Source organism: Spea bombifrons, chromosome 8, assembly GCF_027358695.1.
Source record: "Spea bombifrons isolate aSpeBom1 chromosome 8, aSpeBom1.2.pri, whole genome shotgun sequence".
Lineage (NCBI taxonomy): Eukaryota > Metazoa > Chordata > Amphibia > Anura > Pelobatidae > Spea > Spea bombifrons.
In genome coordinates, this window is record NC_071094.1 from 46,917,271 (window position 1) to 46,937,364 (window position 20,094).

Sequence of the window (20,094 nt, forward strand, 5' to 3'; positions counted from 1 at the left end):
GCGAAGTGTAGGAAGGCGGCCGGTGCGAAGGGATGCGAAGTGTAGGAAGGCGGCCGGTGCGAAGGGATGCGAAGGGATGCGAAGTGTAGGAAGGCAGCCGGTGCGAAGGGATGCGAAGTGTAGAAAGGCGGCCGGTGCGAAGTGTAGGAAGGCGGCCGGTGCGAAGGGATGCGAAGTGTAGGAAGGCGGCCGGTGCGAAGGGATGCAAAGTGTAGGAAGGCGGCCGGTGCGAAGGGATGCAAAGTGTAGGAAGGCAGCCGGTGCGAAGGGATGCGAAGTGTAGGAAGGCAGCCGGTGCGAAGGGATGCGAAGTGTAGGAAGGCGGCCGGTGCGAAGTGTAGGAAGGCAGCCGGTGCGAAGGGATGTGAAGTGTAGAAAGGCGGCCGGTGCGAAGGGATGCGAAGTGTAGGAAGGCGGCCAGTGTTATACTCAGAGAGTGATTTGGTAAGAGGTCTGGTGTTATATTTGCATGTCATGGAGGTAACACTGGCAATACTTGCAGGTGACAGATAGATGTATGGGATGTTCCCGAATCACAGACAGATCAGAGTGAAGGACACTGGGATTTATTGACTAAAGGGGGAGTTTGCAGAACAGCTGTGTTGTTAACTCCCGCTCCATTCATTATCAAGGGTCAGCACTGGCAGAGGAGACTGAAGAAATTGATCTATACATTATACAGGGGCCGGCTCACTGATTGAACTATACATTATACAGGGGGTGGCTCGCTGATTTAGGTAACTATACATAATACAGGGGGTGGCTCGCTGATTGAATTATACAGGACCAGATCACTGATTTAACTATACACTATACAGGGGCCGGTTCATTGATTCATCTATAAATGGCTGGCTTACCGATTTAACCATATATTGTGCAGGGCAGCTCACTGATTTTACTATACATTATACAGGGCCAGCCTGGGGTATACCCTTCATACTGTATAGTGATGTCAAGGAGCTGGAACACAACTCTCCTGCAAACAGGGTTCCCACTCGCAACACGTTATGATGCGTGTGGATATCCATACCCATGGTTATAATGTACGCACGCTCCATGTTCTCTCCCAACATGCCAATGAATTCTGCCACACGTTATAGCAAAGTGCATGCAATGGTACTACTCTGTATGGATTCTATATCCGGTGTATTATGGTACGGCTCTGTATGGATTCTGTCCATTGAACATTGCGGACAATATGCCAACACAGTATGGTACATTGTAACATGGGCTGCAGAGCGTCACTTATGCGACAATGCCCTGCATAGCTATCGTCATTTATACATTCCCAGGCCAGTGTCTTTCTGGGAGATTTCACCCATTGCCGGCAGAAGGGGTATCTTCCAGCTGCTGCATCACATTTACCAGTTGGCTGTGTAGTTTTCTGGCCCTGTCTATATGAACCGTTTAATCCCATGTTATGCCCAAAGCACTCTGCTGTATTTATAGTGGACAATGTGAGATAATCCTCAAACAGTGGCAGTCATTAATCCTGGTTACTTGTACATGTTATTTGTGTAAACCTTTTATATTATTTTGTATTATTCTTTTGTCAATAAACACCATTTTTAAATTGTTAAGTTTTTATTTCTTTAAACAAGGGCTGTGTGGATATATTGTGTTCTCATATCTCGGCTAGGAAAACATCCCACAGACTTAATGGTCCAGGCCAAAAATCTCACTGGCCGGCCCCTCAGTGTCGCAGTGAAAGGAGTGGTACCTGATGGTTACAAGCACAGCCAAAGTGATCCCCAAACTCACAGACTACTCTCAATGGTTATGGCCCACAAGGACGGACAGCCACACACATCCACGTCATTTATAAGTTGGTTCATTTCTTGATTATCATTACTGTTTATTAGATATGCAAATGCTGTATTTGTTATATTTATCATTAACCCCAATCACTGTACAAAGAGGCAACGTATCCCTGCCCCACAAGACCCCAATCAAAAACTCCACCCATCGTCTAGACAAGGTGAGAAGAGTGAAGCGAATTCCAAAATTACTACCAGAATTCCAGAAGTCACTAAACCAGAAAAATATTCCTAAAACCTAACCTTTATCACAGACATTAAAAGGAGAACGTCAGTGAAGGCATCATTAGGTAGGATTATTAGGCATAAAATTGAAGGATACCCTTAATAGACAGAGCCTGAACTCAGTACTCTCACTGCGAGACACCGAAATCTGCTACGGGACCAGAAGAAACCTCTCTGCATACAACCACGCCTGACCTATTTCTTCTGTGTCCTCTATTAAACTGCATGGACAAAAGTATTGGGACACCCCTCTTAATTATTTAACCCCTTTTTGGCCGAGGCTGTTTTAACACTTTTGCGGTGCTCGTGTTTAGCTGTAATTTTCTTCTCTCCCACTTAGTGAACCCACGCAGATTATATATTGGGTTTTTTTAGAACAAGAAGGGCTTTCTTCCGTTTTTTTATCATATCATATGACAAAAGCAACTCTTCCCACTTTTTTGGAAAAATCTTTTACTCATCTATGAAAGCTAATGGAAAAAAACACTAAGCAGATTCTACTGTTCGTCCTGAGTTTAGAAATACCCAATGTTTTTATGTTTGTTTGTTTTTTATGCAAGTTATAGTAAGAAGTTTTGTTTTGCTATTTCAAATCTGGTCATTCTGTCCCTATTTGGGACATCTTTGAAGCCGGTCAATGTAATTTACCCCATAAAACCGTATATATGTTTCAAAACTATGCCACTCGGCCAGAGTATAGCCTTATACCTCCTATATGCCGCTCTGCCCCCAGATATGCCTTATACCCCCTTATATGCCACTCTGCCTCCCTGATATGCCTTATACCCCCCCTATATGCCACTCTGCTTCCCTGATATACCTTATAGCCCCCTATATGCCACTCTGCCTCCAGAAATGCCTTTTAACCCCCTCTGCTTCCCTGATATACCCCTATATGCCACTCTACCGCCCCCCTGACGTACCAATGCATCCCCAGACACCGGGCTTCAGACCAACGGTGTCTAGTGGGGGCAGCCGGCGAACCTCTGTGCAATGCGTGTGGACAACCTCCACTTCTGCCCAGCACATCCGCAGGGACTTCTATGACTGAGCACTGAAAGGTCATGTAATGCTGGCACTCTGCTGTAGAAGCCCCAGCACAAGTTCTGGGTAGCAGTGGAGGTTGTCTGTGAGCATCGCGCAGACGTTCAAACGCTGCCAGAGAGGAGGATCCAGGTCTCCTGCAGAGCTGCAGGGAATCTGGATCTTAGTCTTGTAGTGAGACCTCTATTTGAGGTCTGATTATAAGATGACCAGGAATATAAAACGAGGGGTATTTTTCAGAGCATTTGCTCTTGCCATGCTGCATTCATCTTGCCATCAATTTTCACAAGATTCCCTGTGCCTGTAGAGCTCCCCCCCCAAACATCAGTGAGCCCCCCTTTGCTTCACAGCAGGGATGGTATTGTTTTCACTATAGGCCTTGCACACCCTTCTCCAAACATAGCGCTTATTGTTGTGACCATAAAGCTCTATTTTGGGCTCCTCCCTCCAAATGACAATGTGCCAGAAGCTGCGAGGCTTCGAGGTGTTCTCAGGCATATTGTAACTGTTCTTTTGTAGCATTGGCGCAGTAAAGGGTTAAGGCAACTCGGCCATGCAGCCCACTTTTGTTCCAATATTGCTGTATTGCGCTCCTTGAAACAACCGCACCGTCTCTTTCCAGAGCAGCCGGTATTTCTCTGGAGGTTACCTGCAGGTTTTTCTTTGTATCCCGAAGAATTCTTCTGACAGTTGGGGATGAAATATTTCTTGGTCTACCTGACCTTGGCTTCGGTATCAAGAGATCCCCGAATTTTCCACTTCTTAATACGTGATTGAATAGAACTGACAGGCATATTCAAGGCTTTGGATATATTTTTATATCCTTTTCCATCTTTATAACGTTCCATTACCTTGTTACGCCGGTCTTCTGACTGTTCTTTTCTGCTCCACATGGCTCAGTATCTCATCTGCTCACTGCATCCATGTGAGAGCTAACAAATTAATTAACTCTTTATACACAGACAATAATTGCAATTTTAAAAGCCACTGATGTTGGAAATTAACCTTTAATTGCCATTTTAACCCGTGTGTGTCCCCTTGTGTGACAGTAACAAGGCCAAACATTCAAGGGTATGTAAACTTTTGATCAGGGCCATTTGGATGACATCTGTTATCATTATGATTTCAAAAGGAGCCAAACAACAATGTGATAATAAATGGCTTCATATGAGCCTTAAATAAACAATCGTTTTTTTGTTTTTTTGCATGATTAGCCATATTTTCAAAATCAATGCCAACATTTCACCATTTTTGCCAGGGTATGCAAACTTTTGAGCTGTTTGAGCTTATGAACTGTAGCGTCATTATATTCCACAGTGCTCTTCACATCCTTAACAAGTATTTTTATGTCACCTACCTGTTTTGACATAGGGAACCAGAGGGCTGCGCTAGTTACTGGCACAAAAGGCCGAGGAGGGCAAACATCCATCTCTGCTGGTGCTTTCTGTGACCTCCAGCTCTGTGTAAAAAATTGCAACACCAGAGATTTCATTTTTTGCAACAATCAGAAAAACTTCACGCGCATGGAAAATGTATTTAAGAATCAAACCACCGTTACTCTTTCTGTAGATAGGTTTGATGCTTTCAGTGTTGAGCAGTATATTAATTTCCACTATATGGGCATATAATGGAATTCACTCTGGCAATACCCGGAACTCCAAGGGGCAATACATACAATATAGGGGCAATACCCAGCATTTCCAGCCGCACTTCATACTATAGTAGAGCAATAACTGTTACACAATGGGACAGTCCATACTGTACTGGCCCTAAACCTAGGACATTACCTTTTAACTCTCTACACGACTGCAGTGACTCCTTAATGGTGGCACCAATTGGCTCTAATAAAAGCCCTAATGGAAACCGTCACTTGTCAGAAGGTTAAGGTATTCTGATATCCTACCTGTGAAATAGTTGGGAGAAAAGAATCAATCAGGATGCTAGGGTATTGTTAAATCAGGGGGAAATATAAAGGAGTAGGGTCCAGACTATGACTCTGAGAGTCTACCCATTCACAGGAGAGACTGGGGTAAAAACCCAGAGAATCTGCCCATTCATCCTGAGATTGGGGTAAAAACCCTGACAAGCTGCCATTTTTTTACAAAAAAAAATCACTTTTGTATTGCTATATTCATTGAAAACGGTGTCACCAAAGCACATCTTTGATTGTTGGATACACTAAAAAGGGTCACAGAGGAGCCTGATGCTCAGAGATTTAGAGTTGGGGCAGTAGGTTATCTTTTAGGGCTCCTACCTCCCCTTGAACACTCCAGCTTGGGCTGAGATCCAGCCCTCATATCCCTTCAGGGAGCGAGGACCCAGGAAATTAGGTGATTCACTTTTGTTTTACCCCATCTTTACCAGACTAGTGCCGGACTAGCTGGCAGTTAAACCGTGATTGGGCATCCCTTTCCGGTAGGCGTCAGTGCCGATACCCACTGGAAGTTCAGGATAGTACCGGTATTTGTAGACCCTGCAGGGATCTCGTCATCTGGCACGCACTGCTGGCTGATCCAGGTATTGCAATCAGCAATGAAGGGCTAGGTGTGGGGAAGCAGTTTGTTTTTAACAAAAACAACATATATACATTTTTCCCTTCAGCCCCATCGCTACAAATAAAACATTATAAAAGCAAATCACTAACTGAACCACTTTAGACAATCATAGCAAAGAAATTTTATATAGGGTAATTGAACCTATGTACGTGGGGTATGACCGTAATCAGATGATGCAGAACACGGACTGGGTTGTTGTCCAGCCGCACCACCTACAGTATATAAGAAATTTTAAGCAATATTGCCAAAAATTTTTTTTTTCATTTTAGTAGATTTCATAGTCTATTATCACTAATAATTAAGTTGTCTTTCTATGATTTTTAAAACTGGTGACCCGGCCCAAAGAGGTTAAGGCTGCTGTTCCACTTTGTAAATTAATAATCTGTGCTTTGGGTCCTCACTGATGTTAAAAATAAATAAGTTTAAGAAGTTTTTCTCCCCCGTTTCTATGGTAACAGTCTATCGGCGGCTGCTTTTGTGTCACACAGTAAGTACGATAAAAGGGGGTAAGCCCCGGCTAATGTTTCTGTGAGGGTTTTGGCGGCCAGCGGGCTGGGAGCGATGATATCGATGCTACATTCAGTGTGAAATTCAGCAAAGCTGAGGGAAAAGCAGCCTTAATGCCCTCTGGCTGCCACCCACACAGGATATCTGCCCCAGCCTCATATTTCATACCCTGGACTATTTCACTATTGTCCGAAGTCTAATTAGCTGAATACAGGAGAGCGCCCAATGGTGGATGCATAAGTAGTGGCGCAGCACGAAATACTGCAGCAAAAACGCGCCAAATAAAGAGCCGCTATCTGTCAGACTGCAAAGTGCCAACCACAACCGGAACCGGAAACCTGCACCAGGGCCTCTGCTGTGCTGGGCATTGGGTAGGCCGGCGGAGCTGGAAATACGTCACAGAATGTGTGGTGTAGTGATTGACCCCGGAAGCGGAAGTGGAATCGTGCGCAGTAACCAACCGCCTGGGTTTGGAGGCAAATCTGAGAGAAACGGAGACAGGATAACCCTCCTCCCCTCCGTTTTAGGGTTACAGCCACAGTATCGAGCGGTATACACCAGAGCTACGCGGAGACTCGGCTTGCGCTACAAAGTCCCGGTGAGTCCTCGTTACGTGCGCACGGTTTAAGAGAAGCCCCGACTGACTCGCGCAGTGGCGCCCTAGACAGTGTCGGGATAAAAGCTGCCGCTGGGGTAATACCTCTCCGAGTCGTCGCCTGGCTTTGGGCAGAGACACCGGCTCACGAGCTCAACCGTCACCAAGTTAGTTTCTAGCGAAATGAGTCCCAGTGGCTCCAACCTAAAAGATGAACCAAAATACTAATCCACTCCCTTCTGATATCCTGCCTGGACTATTGCAACTCCCTGCTAGGCGGTCTCCCGCCTTTCACCGTTCTCTGTCACCGCTCCTCTATGCCAGTCGTGGCTAAACGTGGTGTCAGGGTCCGACCCCCCATAATACTGCACTATATGTTATTAGTATTATACTGGGCTGTCAGGGTTCGACCCCCCCATTATACTGCACTATATGTTATTAGTATTATACTGGAGTGTGAGGGTCTGATCCCCCATTATACTGCAGTATATATTATTAGTATTATATTGGGGCGACAGGGTCTGATCTCACATTATACTGCAGTATATATTATTAGTATTATATCGGGGCGACAGGGTCTGATCTCACATTATACAGCGGGATACATTATTAGTATTATATCGGGGTGACAGGGTCTGATCTCACATTAAACAGCAGGATACATTATTAGTATTATATCGGGGTGTGAGGGTCTGATCCCCCATTATACTGCAGTATATATTATTAGTATTATATCGGGCGACAGGGTCTGATCCCGCGTTATACTGCAGGTTACCATTGATTGTATCAGTGTGTTAATATTTTCCATGTTAATTCATGTCATGTCATATAAGGGTCATATCCTCTCATTATGATTTAGCTGTTCAGCATCCCTTTTCTTTAAAGTTTCTGTTCTCATAATATAATGTTGTTTTATTTTATTTTTTATACTGTGTGCATTTCCCTTTGTTTCACAAATCCCAGACTGAAGCACAGTCATGTCAGACAGCGAGGGCAGCAACTTCTCTGAAGATGAGAGTGAGAGGAGTAGTGAAGCGGAGGAGGCAGAGGAGAACGAGGTGAGAGAGGCTCTATGTGTGGACCATGATGATGGCCTTTGGAACTGGCCGAGTTGGTTGAGGGATTCTCTGGGTTTGTGGCTCATACAAGAGTTAAAGATTGTAGATTGTGGAGGACAATAGGTTTCCCTAAACACTTGTTGGCACATGGGAGGGTAAAGTGGAACTCCGTGTTGCTAGGAGGTCACTGATACCGTATGTACCTATGACTGCAGGAAGTGGAGGAAGAAAGAGCTAGTGCTGCAGGCAGTGAGAAAGGTGAAGAGGAGGAAGAAGTAGAAGAAGATGAAGACGAATATGATGAGGAGGAAGAAGAAGAGGATGATGATCGCCCCCGAAAGAAACCACGCCACGGGGGGTTTATTCTGGATGAAGCCGGTATGTAACCGTGAGCACGAAATAACGGCAGGTTATAATGCTAGCTGTTACCTTGGTGTACAAAGTAGAGTGTTAGGTCTTCAGGGGGTTCCTCGCTTCTAGCAGGAGCCATAACATCCCTAAATGTGTACATTACAGGCTCATAGATCAGGATTCTTTAACCCATGCAGACTGTGTTCTGGCTGAGCTTGTGTTTACAGGATATAAATCACCCTGTAACTGCAGGAAAATCTTGTTTTCAAATACACATCATTTAAACTCGAAGACCTGAGTAATAAGAGCCACATGGAAGAGTTGGCACGGTTAAACCTAACATTATCTTCCTAGTGATTAGATGAGTTAGTGCCCAGATTCTAGGCACTGTATAGAAAAATCTCATCGCGGTGGGGTGTTTTCCTGTAAAGACACAGACATACGGTTTAAGGATCCTGATCCTCTGCACACTAAGCCTGGTAGGACAAGAGATTTAATTTGGCAATGCATCGTGGTCATGTAGATATGCGTTGCTCAGACAGAAACTGGGTTCAGTTAATAAGGTACTTTCATCTCTATGCAGATGTTGATGATGAGTACGAAGACGAAGATCAGTGGGAAGATGGTGCAGAAGATATTCTGGAGAAAGGTACGATTCGGGGTTGAACTCGCTTCCACACATAAAGTGCATAGCTTTCCATGCATGTAACCCTGAGTGCTCTTGTCTTCTCATGTCCCACACCCCAATTAATGGGATTATCCCTCGATACATAAAACGTATTGCTAAACTGTGAGATGTAATCTCCTCCCGTGAACCTCCCTAATGTGACGTTAGGTTTTTCCATTAATTGCTTTATATAGTTTCTGGTTGTGTCTGTTAACTGAAAGAAAGTCACAGATTGAAGTTAAATGGGCGGCTTGCTTGTTTCAGAAAACAGAGAACTGCTTCCTCCATCCTGTGCTCTCTTCTCTTGTTTCTTTAGTTTTTTTTCTTCTTTTTTTAACCCTTTTCTGAGCTCATCTTGTCCCCCCTACCTGCTCTATAGCAGCCCCAGCTCTTACATTTGTACCCTGTGCTGCTTCTCAGTATCCTTCATGCAACGTCTTCCCTTTTCCTTGCATTCTCCGTGTCCCTCTGCTCTGCCCTCCTTTATCGTCCAGCCATGATGCATTTCGTGCCGCACATTATAATTTCTCCCCTTCCCATTTCCGGTCCCTCATCTTCTCCGTCGTTGGTTTTGCTGCTATGTTTTGCTCCATTCTGTCCTGGCTCCATCACTTCACACAGCTGAAGAAATTGAAGGTAAGTGGCCACATTGTCTTCATTAAGCCTTCTTTGTTTGTGGTGCTGGAGTAGTAAGTAGCCATAGTTAGAATGTAAGTATATTTTAACTGCCTTGCACATGCTGAGGGTGCGTGCTGTGGGTGCATGCTGGTGAGAGGAAATTGGATCTGCTGTCTCTACTGGAGTGTAAAACTGGCCTTTGTCCTGACATTTTTTACATTTGAGTAATATTGGGTTTTGAGGCGTCTGTATTTAGCCAAGCCAATGGCTTCCCGCTGACCTGGCCCCATCTCACTGCCTTTCTTCCCGTAGCTTCTAACATTGACAATGTGGTCCTGGATGAGGATCGCTCCGGGGCCAGGCGCCTGCAGAATTTGTGGAGGTGAGATGTCTGTGTCAAGACATGGTGGAAGTTTGACATTTGTGTGCATGGGTCTTTGCCATGTTCTTTCTGCTTGGTATCTTTTTCAGCACCTGCTAATTATTTTAACTTTCTCCACAGGGACCAACGAGAAGAGGAGCTGGGTGAATATTACATGAAGAAGTATGCCAAGTCTTCCGTCGGAGAGCAGTAAGTGCTGGCTTGGTCCTAGTTCGATAATACAGCCTAAACTCAATTATATCATGGTAACAATGTGGTTACAAAATCATTCGGTCATTAATGTGATAATAGTTTTTTTTGTTATTGATTTATATAGATCAACGTTATGTGGACTTATGTAGCTCACTCTGATAACACTTACCCTAATAGAACATTTATGAATGTATAGCTATTTCTTTTTGGTTAGAAGTGCTCTGGGTTTTAATTGGGATCATTTTCTCCAGTGTGCTCATGGTTTGGATGTCTAACTTCCATTTAAATGCTCTTTCTCCCCAGCATATACGGAGGATCAGATGAATTGTCAGATGACATCACCCAACAGCAGCTGCTCCCTGGCGTCAAGTAAGGAGACCCTTCATGCTTTTGTATGCGGCATGGAACCAGTACACTGTAGTCCACATCATGTATTAGGATGATGGCAACAGTTTAAAAACCTTAGCACTAAATGTCATACATGTCATTTGATTCAACAAAAATGTGCTTTTTATTAAGTAATGAAAATGTTTGTTAAATCATTATCCAAAAATGTGTGATTAATCTGCTCCGAATATGTCTTTATCCTGCAGAGACCCCAATCTTTGGACAGTAAAATGTAAGGTGCGTTTTCTGGTTTCTTGGTGTCTAAGGGATGGTGTGGTGCAGGAGCAAGGAATCGGTCAAAGCATTAATGTGACCATGCTGGGAATCCACTGGGTAGATGACCAGGTCATATGGGTGGCTGGATTGATGGCATTAATATTGTCCTGCCAGTGGGTAATCAGTAAGGTAAACCTTGTGACTGATAGTTGGGGATGGAGTTGGGAGGTCGGTGCTGCCCCAGTAATAATAGGATCAGTAAAGCAGAGGGTATTCTAAAGTGTGTGTGACTTTGCTCTGCAGATCGGAGAAGAGAGAGCCACTGCCATTGCCCTCATGAGGAAGTTTATTGCGTACCAGTTCACAGATGCGGTGAGTGTGTGTGTTTTATTTTCAGGTCTTTCCTTTTCGATCGTCTGTGCCATGATTCTTCTCGGTGACTTGTCTCTCTCTCTACTGTGGAAATCATCTGCTGTTCTCCCCTCTTCTGACGGAGCTGTCTCTCTGCAGACTGTTCTTCTTCTACCCGATCGAGCTGTTTTCTCGCCCAGTCTCTTCCTGTTCCTGGGTTTGTCCCCCTTGCCCTGATGCAGACTTTGCTTTCTCTGTGCTCTGTAACATGTACCTCTCTGTTTATGGGTGTATATATATTTCTTCTGGCAGCCTCTTCAAATTAAATCCGTGGTGGCCCCTGAGCATGTTAAGGGTTACATCTATGTGGAGGCCTACAAGCAAACACACGTGAAACAAGCCATTGAGGGAGTTGGCAATCTGCGCATGGGCTACTGGAACCAACAGATGGTCCCCATCAAGGAAATGACAGACGTTCTCAAGGTTGTTAAGGAAGTGACTAACCTTAAGCCCAAGTCCTGGGTGAGGCTCAAGCGGGGCATCTACAAGGACGATATTGCCCAGGTGAGAATGCCTGTGAAAGGTGTGTTCTGTGTGGAGGCAGAGGGTGTGTTTTGTTTTGTGTTTCGTGGGGGGGGGATTGCGCAGTTGTCTCCATGCTTGGCAGAGGGGATTAGTTGTGTCCCTCTGAGACGTGAAGACGGAGTTTCATTTTACTTTTTTTCTTTTTATATATAATGTTTTACGTGATTTGTCTTTTTGTTGTAGGTGGATTACGTGGAGCCGAGTCAGAATACCATCTCGCTAAAAATGATTCCAAGAATAGACTATGATCGGATCAAGGCGCGCATGAGCCTGGTAGGTTTACTGAGCTCTTGTCAAGCAAACAGGACAGTGATTGATGTCCGTCACATAGAACCGAGTGCAAATTTAGCAAAACAAGTTTCTATTCCTTGTGAAAGCCATTGCTCCTCAGTATTCAATCTGCCTCCCTTCCTCTATTCATATTTTGCCCATCTACTCTGCTGGTTCCTCCTGCAGTAAAAACCTCATCGGGATGCCATATACCTACCCCATGCATGTTTAACTTCCCTCAATAGAGTAACCACTCACTATGAACATCCACTCCCCACCATCACTACTGAGGCATCCTGTCCTTCTCTTTGCAGAAAGATTGGTTTGCCAAGAGGAAGAAGTTCCGCCGACCTCCCCAGCGCCTATTTGATACAGAGAAGATTAGGTGAGTTTTGGCATCCACACGCATTGAGCAATCTTCGTACAGAAGGACTATTGCTGACAATATAACACGCTGTCCCACGGTCTATTTACTAGTTTTGACGTAAGATTCAGAAACGTTCTGTAGGAGATGTGATTTGACAGCATGATTGTAAAGAATTATTGTACTATAGAATAGAAATGTGATGGCTGCCCATATATAATATAATATAATATATATATAATTTATATAAAGACACAGGCTCCAGGCCATTGATGAGAAGATAAAAAAGTTGTTTGACATGTTAGCACTTTTCCGGTGGGTTCCAGGCACAGTCTTTATTCGTTTGTATTCGTGTGTTTTCACTTTTCCCAAAACCTGTTGGCCAGTTGACCCCTTTGCTTCCGGTTAACCCTAACTGTGCTTGATCAGCCTTAGAACAGACTAGACTCCTCCTTATTTGCAGGTCCTTGGGTGGAGATGTTTCTTCTGATGGCGATTTTCTCATTTTTGAGGGAAACCGTTATAGCCGAAAAGGATTCTTGTTCAAGAGCTTCGCAATGTCTGCTGTGGTGAGTATCTTGTCGTATAAAAGCTCAATTTTTACCCTGCCCTGAAGCAGATAGTATCTGTCTCTATACATAGCTGGGCTGGGTAGTATCATGAAACACTGAGGATGAGTTGCCACTCGCTTATCCCTGATAAGCTGTGACGGACATGTCTTAGCCCAAAAAAAACTTCTACTAAAGCCTTGTGCAGTAATATTAGAGAGCCAGTGAGATGCCGAGAGGAGAGAGTAGGGTTGAATCTGTCATGCTGTCTCTGGGCCTTCGGTAACTGAAGCTGGTGGAGTGTGAATTATCACTTATAGATTTATATAGAGCCATCATATTCCGCCGCGCTGAATTCCTACACTAACCCCAGGCGCTGTACGTACTGTATGCTATGTCTGTCAGATGCACTTCTAGTGCGACACTTGAATATCAAACCACATTGTGTCTATGAATGGTATAAGGCCTCCCGTATCCCTGCGTTTTAGGAATGGTGGTGTACATACTGATTCTGAATGTCCCTTCCTCCCCAGATTACAGAGGGTGTGAAACCAACTCTGTCTGAGCTGGAGAAGTTTGAGGATCAACCAGAAGGAGTGGATCTGGAAGTGGTGACCGAGGCTACAGGTGATAAGTGTGTGAATCTCTCAGGATCCATGTGCTCCATGCGCCCGTGTATGATCTTTATCGCTGAAAAATGATAGAGCTGATAAGTAACCAGTTAAATCATTCAGACAAGTCGGTTACCAAGCCGAGGTGCCGTTCGTGGGTGGGTTGGATAGCGTACTCCTTAAATTAACCATAAACTCTGTATGCTTCATAACTGTGGGTCCTGTTCATATTGCTGAAGTATATGTGGACACTCATGTGGAAATAACACATTGACTTTGGTGTTAGGAAAGGAACGTGAACACAGTCTGCAGCCAGGAGATAACGTGGAGGTTTGTGAAGGAGAGTTGATAAACCTGCAAGGAAAAATTCTCAGCGTTGATGGCAACAAGATTACTATTCTCCCTAAACATGAGGACCTCAAGGTGAGACTTGTTTTTCTCCTGGCTTCCACATTATCCTCCCTAAACACATTAGTGCTTTAAGGTCAGACCCCCGACTTTCCCAGTGTTCCCCTGAAACATGAGAACCACTTGCCAAACATGCGTGTATTGCTGTTTTCTGTGAATAGCACTTTTATATCGATTTCACTTAACCTTTTATCTTTTACCCTTATAAAGGACATCCTGGAGTTCCCAGCTCAAGAGTTGAGGAAGTATTTCCGAATGGGAGACCACGTCAAGGTCATCGCAGGACGGTACGAAGGAGATACGGGTTTAGTTGTGCGTGTAGAGGAGAACTTTGTGATCCTCTTCTCTGATCTCACCATGCATGAGGTATGTATCTGCTCTGCCTATTATTTCAGTCATTAGGCTTTCTAAAGAACCATCATAGTACAAGTGTAGATTTACCACCACTGTGGGTCAACAGTAACTAAATGGATACAAATTAGAAATGTTTTAGGTGTGTGTGGCAAAGTTTTTAGTGTATTAGATGGAGGGTCTCTTGGATTAAAATATTTTGACAAAACTTAATTCTCAAGGGTCTCAGGGAAACAGGGTCCTGGTATGGCCTCTGAATCCTCCAGAATCAGGAGGAGATGAGGCGGACACAGTGAGGGGTCGGATTGAGAGTAGATAAAGCGGTTAATCTGACCCAATGAGAAGGCAGCCTATGGAATAGCATTTGTAAGAGGGCACCAATTCTTGTTAGTAATCAGCTTTATTACCACCATCTCCCCACTAGTGTTACTGGTTTTGTCTCTGTACTTGTGTCCAATAATGACATATTTCCGAAATCCATTACTCCATACGTTTTCATTAGTGTCTGGCTGGGTGATTTAGTTTTCATTAGAGTGTCTGGCTGGGTGATTTAGTGATTTAAGCTTTTCTATTTTTCCCCACGGACCGTATGATAAGGAGTCGAGGTGTTTGTCTAGTGTATAAGACAGAGAACTCGTATTAATGGTTAATATGCAGCTGCGTGAAAACATTTTGTGGGGCAAAAAAAACGACTAGGTTAAAAAAAAAAAAAAAAAACAGGGCAGTATGGTTTACCTGATGGTAGTAATACATTTTGGTGCGAGTTCCCCTTAAAGGAGTCAGTGTTTTGGGGGCAATGTAATGCCCTACATGGTGGATATACTTTAATGACTTTTCTTTTATTTCTATCTGCCATTTACAGCTAAAGGTGCTGCCGAGGGACCTCCAGTTGTGTTCGGAAACTGCTTCGGGTGTGGATGTTGGGGGGCAGCATGAATGGGGGGAGCTGGTGCAACTGGACCCCCAGACGGTGGGAGTTATTGTGCGCCTGGAGAGAGAGACCTTTCAGGTGACTTTTTTTTTTTCTTGTGACTCCCATATAGTCCAACACACTGCATCTTCTCTTCCATAAAGGAATTCAAGAAATATCTGGTTGTGCGTAAAGCTCTTCCAAGTAATTAATGAGAGAGAAGGGATTCACAGAGAGTCTAGACAGGCCTAGTGATTCTATTCTGCTCTTTTCTGTCTGTACCATGTGATGTATTACCCTTTCAGCCCCTCCCACGTGCTGCTCTCTTTACCCTTTCAGCCCCCCTCCCACGTGCTGCTCTCTTTACCCTTTCAGCCCCCCTCCCACGTGCTGCTCTCTTTACCCTTTCAGCCCCCCTCCCACGTGCTGCTCTCTTTACCCTTTCAGCCCCCCTCCCACGTGCTGCTCTCTTTACCCTTTCAGCCCCCCTCCCACGTGCTGCTCTCTTTACCCTGTACTCTTCTCTTCTATCAGCATGCTGCTCAGTTTTCACTTGCCTCCTTCTCGCAGTCCCTTCTTTTCTTTGCCCCTTGTTCTTTGCCCCTTGTTCTTTCCACACGTCGTTAACATCGCCTGCCTGTTTTCACTCTTATGTCCGTCCCCCCCACTGAAGGTCCTGAACATGCATGGTAAGGTGGTTACAGTGAGACACCAGGCAGTCAACAGAAAGAAAGACAATCGTTTTGCTGTGGCTTTGGACTCCGAAGAAAACAACATTCATGTCAAGGACATAGTCAAGGTCATTGATGGGCCACATTCGGTAAGAGGCCATCTTTTGCTGCCTTCTGTGCACCATTTTCCCTCTCTTGCCAGATCTGTGATGCCCTGTTCCTGCTGACGGTCTAATTTTCCTCTGGCTGACACAGTTCTTGTTGTTCTGATATTCAGGGCCGGGAGGGAGAAATCCGCCACTTATTCCGTAATTACGCCTTCCTTCACTGTAAGAAGCTGGTGGAGAACGGGGGTATGTTCGTGTGCAAGACCCGTTACCTGCTCCTGGCTGGAGGTTCCAAGGTAAGACACAGCCTGCCTTTATATTGGGGGGTATAATAGTAACGGCTCTTTGTCTAAGAACATAATGTTCTCTGTAGCCTCGAGATGTCACAAACTTCACGATTGGAGGGTTTGCCCCGATGAGTCCGCGGATTAGCAGTCCGATGCATCCAAGTGGAGCAGGTAAGCATCCCAGTATACCCCACATTAGAATTAATTTGCCCCAAACAAGTCTATGGGAAGGACAGGATACAGGTTAATGAACAGGGATTGCTTACACTCTCCCACTAATCCGTGCTTCATTTGATTGTCTGTGTTCCATGCCAGGAGGTCAGAGAGGAGGCATGGCAGGCGGAGGTGGAGGTGGTGCCGGGAGAGGCCGCGGACGCAGAGACAATGATCTGATCGGTCAGACTGTTAGAATCTCACAAGGTCCTTATAAAGGTGAGTGGAGTCCGCTCGCACCTTGTGTAACGGTTTCACATGTGGTATGTGATTGAGACCCTACCGGACAGGGTTCTAATTTCTTTTTTTTTCCAGGCTACATTGGGGTTGTGAAAGATGCCACAGAATCTACGGCCCGGGTAGAGCTTCATTCCACGTGTCAGACAATCTCTGTGGACAGACAACGTCTCACTACTGTGTCAGTAAGCTGTGCCTGCATGCAGTGGGTTCTGGTGCTAGCAGTCTGTGACCGCTTACTGTGCATATTTGTGGTTGTAAGCTCCTGGGGCTGAATCTTATGGTCGGTTTTAATAGGAGAATCCACATAATCTGCTCGCTCTCTGTAACGTAAAGTGTTTGCGCTCTGCTACCCAATGTCTTTTTCTCTACCATACTGACGTTAGTGGTTTCCTTTTTCTTAGTGGGTCCCGGCGCGCTGGAGGAATGACTTCCACTCACGCTCGCACCCCAATTTATGGTTCCCAGACCCCCATGTATGGTACTGGCTCTCGGACCCCCATGTATGGTTCACAGACTCCGCTGCACGACGGTACGTTTCAATGCCTTGTAACTATTAACCTTGTCCAGTACAAACCCCCCCCCCATCCCGGCTGTCCTGCATATTGCCCACGACCACCAGCACAGTCTAATTTTGTGTTTTGCAGGGAGCCGGACTCCTCATTATGGATCTCAAACTCCTCTGCACGATGGAAGCAGAACTCCAGCGCAAAGCGGGGCTTGGGACCCAAACAACCCCAACACCCCTTCCAGGTTAGTGTGCATCCACATATGTCCTCCACAATGAACATGTGTGCCTATGACCCCCACCTCCCCTGATAGCTATGCCTTAGTGTGCCTGCTGTCCGCTTGCTCCCGTTGGACTTTACCCCTGTCGCCTTTTTCACCCACCCTTCTTCCTCTTGTACGTTCTATAGGGCGGATGAGGAATATGATTACCGATATGATGATGAACCATCTCCTTCACCGCAAGGCTATGGAGGGACCCCTAACCCTCAGACACCCGGATACCCAGACGTTCCATCACCCCAGGTCAATGCCCCATATCACCCGCAGACTCCGGGGACGCCTGCCATGTAAGCAATCAATCTGTCTGCTCTAACCTGGGCTTGTGCTGTAGTTGAATGAACAGCATCCCTGTTTGTCTTTTGGAGAGCTACTGAGGGGTAAAATAAAATATGTGCTGGTCTCGGAGGTCCCACTGTGACATGCACTCATCCTTCACTCTTTGTCCTGCAGGTACAACACAGACCAGTTTTCGCCATACGCTGCTCCTTCTCCGCAGGGCTCTTACCAGCCCAGCCCGAGTCCACAAAGCTACCATCAAGTTGCTCCAAGCCCAGTGGGTTATCAGAACACCCACTCTCCAGCCAGCTACCACCCAACCCCTTCACCCATGGCTTACCAGGTAATGGTGCCCTCGGTAGCTCATCCGGTACCTGATGCTTTTTAAAAATCCGCTTTTTACTAATGATATGTGCTTCCTCCAGGCCAGCCCCAGTCCCAGTCCCATGGGTTACAGTCCAATGACTCCTGGCGCCCCCTCTCCTGGAGGGTACAACCCTCATACACCCGGCTCCTCCATAGAACAGGTATCCAGCGACTGGGTGACCACGGATATCCAAGTTAAAGTGAGGGATACTTACCAAGACAGCCAAGTGGTGGGACAGACCGGGATCATCCGCAGCGTTACCGTGAGTCTTCCTGGGGGGAACCGGTAGGGAGTGGCGTAAATGAGAAGTAGCTCTGGTGAGACCAGTTCCCTAAAGAGAGATGTCTATCGTATATGTATAAAAGTGCTAAGAGTCGCTCGGCTGCTGCTGTTTGTGTTTTATTTGCCCTTCATCTGGTGCGTGGGGTCCACAGCTCACCTGTCCTTTCTCTTGTAGGGTGGCTTATGCTCCGTGCTGCTGCAAGACAGCGAGAAGGTGATTAGTATTTCTGGGGATCACTTGGAACCAGTCACCCCAACCAAAAACAGCCGGGTAAGGCAGTTGTGTGAGTCGGGCATCTTGTGCCCCAGTCACCCCTTCGGTGACCCTTGTAACATAATAACATAGGTCTATTTTCAACCTAAATTACTACGTGCAAGTTCAACCCTTCTCCCTATCCTTCCTGCTTTTGGTTCAAAATTATGCAAATGTTTTGGATTTCAAAAGGCAATCGGCTTCTCCTCAGCTATCTATCCAGAGCCTTTCTGGAGACATCCGTAGTATTAGAAAGAACCCCCCCCCCTTTCGGCAGTGGATTCCGTACCTTTACTGCCCTCACTGTAAAGGATCCTTTCCTTTTTGTGTTTGAGATCCTCGATTGTCCCGTCTGAGGACGACCTCGTGTTCTTTGTACGTTTTATGTGTTATAGGCCTTTATAAGTCTGTCGTGTGCAATTATTACTAAATCCTTCTCCTCGGCAGTTTTTCGCAGAGAGAAACCTTTTTATTGACTTTTGTTCCATCTTGTTGTGTCCGCTATCTAGGTGAAGGTGATTTTAGGAGAGGACCGTGAAGCGACGGGCGTTCTCCTGAGTATCGATAATGAAGACGGCATTGTCCGAATGGACCTCGATGAGCAACTCAAGATTCTTAACCTCCACTTTTTGGGGAAATTGGAGTCCTAGGCATGGACGGCAGTCTATAGTGCTAGTCGCGCAGGCATTACGGACAGGCAGTTAGTGCTTTGTGAAGTTTTTTTTTTTTCTTTTTCTTTAGCTTGTCTTCAGCTGATCAGTGACGGACACTTGCGGCAGCCTAAAGAGCTTACATTTCAACTGAAGAGATAAGTGCGGGTTTGAATTTTCCTCTCCCTGAGTCCACGATGCATGATGAAGGGCCGACCCCTGAGAGCTTCTCTTGCAGGAAGGACTGTGCCTGTCCTGTATAATGTATATTTAAAGGAATATCTCCCCACGTTAACGATACATTTTCCGCCAGAGAATCTCCCCCAGGTCGCGCTTTCATCGTTTGTGGTGACTGCTCTCCTGCCTTAGTGAATTGCCTCCGTTGCATCCAGAAACTTTTGTTTGAGGGTTTTTCATTTTTCCAGTTTTGTGAGAATTTTACTTTAATGTCACTTGTTTTTTAATGAAACGCGTAACAGCGTCGTGTTCTCCTGTGGGAATGTATGTAATATTTATATGGTGCCGTCAATAAACCAGAGAAAGCCGGACTCTGGTCTTTTTCCTGTAGGAAGGGGCATCGTTCTCTGTGTGCGAATCCCACCTCCATGGCGGAGACGACCAACGTGAACCAACACGATCCGTCGCTTCATGTCCAACGATATTAGGAGTATTGGCCATTTAAGTATTTGCTTTTATATAATATATTTTTTAATAAAGCTGCATTCATACTTAACATGATGAAGGTGCGATGACAGTGACAATCTTTTCGAAAGTATGCCCAAGCTGTACCTTAAATATACGGATGTGTCCGGTGCGCTCTGCGTGTGCTCTCCGTGCGCTCAAGCACATTTAACAAGAAGGGCTGAGTTCTGGCAGTCTGCGAGTTTTAGGAATCGCATCCAGATCCAGTTGTATGAAGAAGGCGGCCGGAGAGGCAGATCTGAGTGTCC

At 45.5% G+C, this 20,094-nt stretch overlaps 2 protein-coding genes across 3 annotated transcripts in view; one reads left to right on the forward strand and one right to left on the reverse strand.

Annotated features, from left to right (window-relative positions):
- LOC128502738 (transmembrane protein 229B-like) overlaps window positions 1–6,434 on the reverse strand; it is a 58,951-nt gene extending 52,517 nt beyond the window's left edge. The window contains exons 1-2 of one of the 2 annotated variants that reach the window (XM_053472639.1): window positions 6,317–6,434; window positions 4,444–4,545 (exon numbers count right to left, since the gene is read on the reverse strand). The gene's annotated coding sequence lies outside the window, so the exon portion shown is untranslated. Of the gene's footprint in view, window positions 1–4,443; window positions 4,546–4,735; window positions 4,779–6,316 lie in introns of those variants that run through there. The other variant, XM_053472638.1, reaches the window with a different exon arrangement.
- A 123-nt stretch (window positions 6,435–6,557) lies between these two features.
- SUPT5H (SPT5 homolog, DSIF elongation factor subunit) lies at window positions 6,558–19,692 on the forward strand. The gene is made up of 30 exons (XM_053473487.1): window positions 6,558–6,746; window positions 7,707–7,801; window positions 8,017–8,179; window positions 8,736–8,801; window positions 9,441–9,455; window positions 9,750–9,819; window positions 9,940–10,008; window positions 10,315–10,380; window positions 10,605–10,635; window positions 10,918–10,986; window positions 11,278–11,529; window positions 11,734–11,823; window positions 12,135–12,205; window positions 12,648–12,753; window positions 13,266–13,359; window positions 13,630–13,766; window positions 13,962–14,117; window positions 14,965–15,111; window positions 15,686–15,832; window positions 15,961–16,086; window positions 16,164–16,248; window positions 16,393–16,509; window positions 16,606–16,708; window positions 16,932–17,059; window positions 17,175–17,280; window positions 17,445–17,603; window positions 17,767–17,935; window positions 18,018–18,221; window positions 18,417–18,512; window positions 19,004–19,692. Exons 2-30 carry the CDS (start codon window positions 7,721–7,723, stop codon window positions 19,142–19,144), a joined length of 3,264 nt encoding a protein of 1,087 aa, XP_053329462.1. The 5' UTR covers window positions 6,558–6,746; window positions 7,707–7,720; the 3' UTR covers window positions 19,145–19,692.
- Window positions 19,693–20,094: the final 402 nt, after the last annotated feature.

Excerpts from the sequence above, each read along its gene's own strand:
- SUPT5H (XM_053473487.1), top strand. The coding sequence starts at position 7,721 with ATGTCAGACAGCGAGGGCAGCAACTTCTCTGAAGATGAGAGTGAGAGG. Across the intron at positions 13,360-13,629 it reads AGTGGTGACCGAGGCTACAG|GAAAGGAACGTGAACACAGT; the intron begins GTGATAAGTGTG and ends CTTTGGTGTTAG. Across the intron at positions 17,936-18,017 it reads CTTCACCCATGGCTTACCAG|GCCAGCCCCAGTCCCAGTCC; the intron begins GTAATGGTGCCC and ends TGCTTCCTCCAG.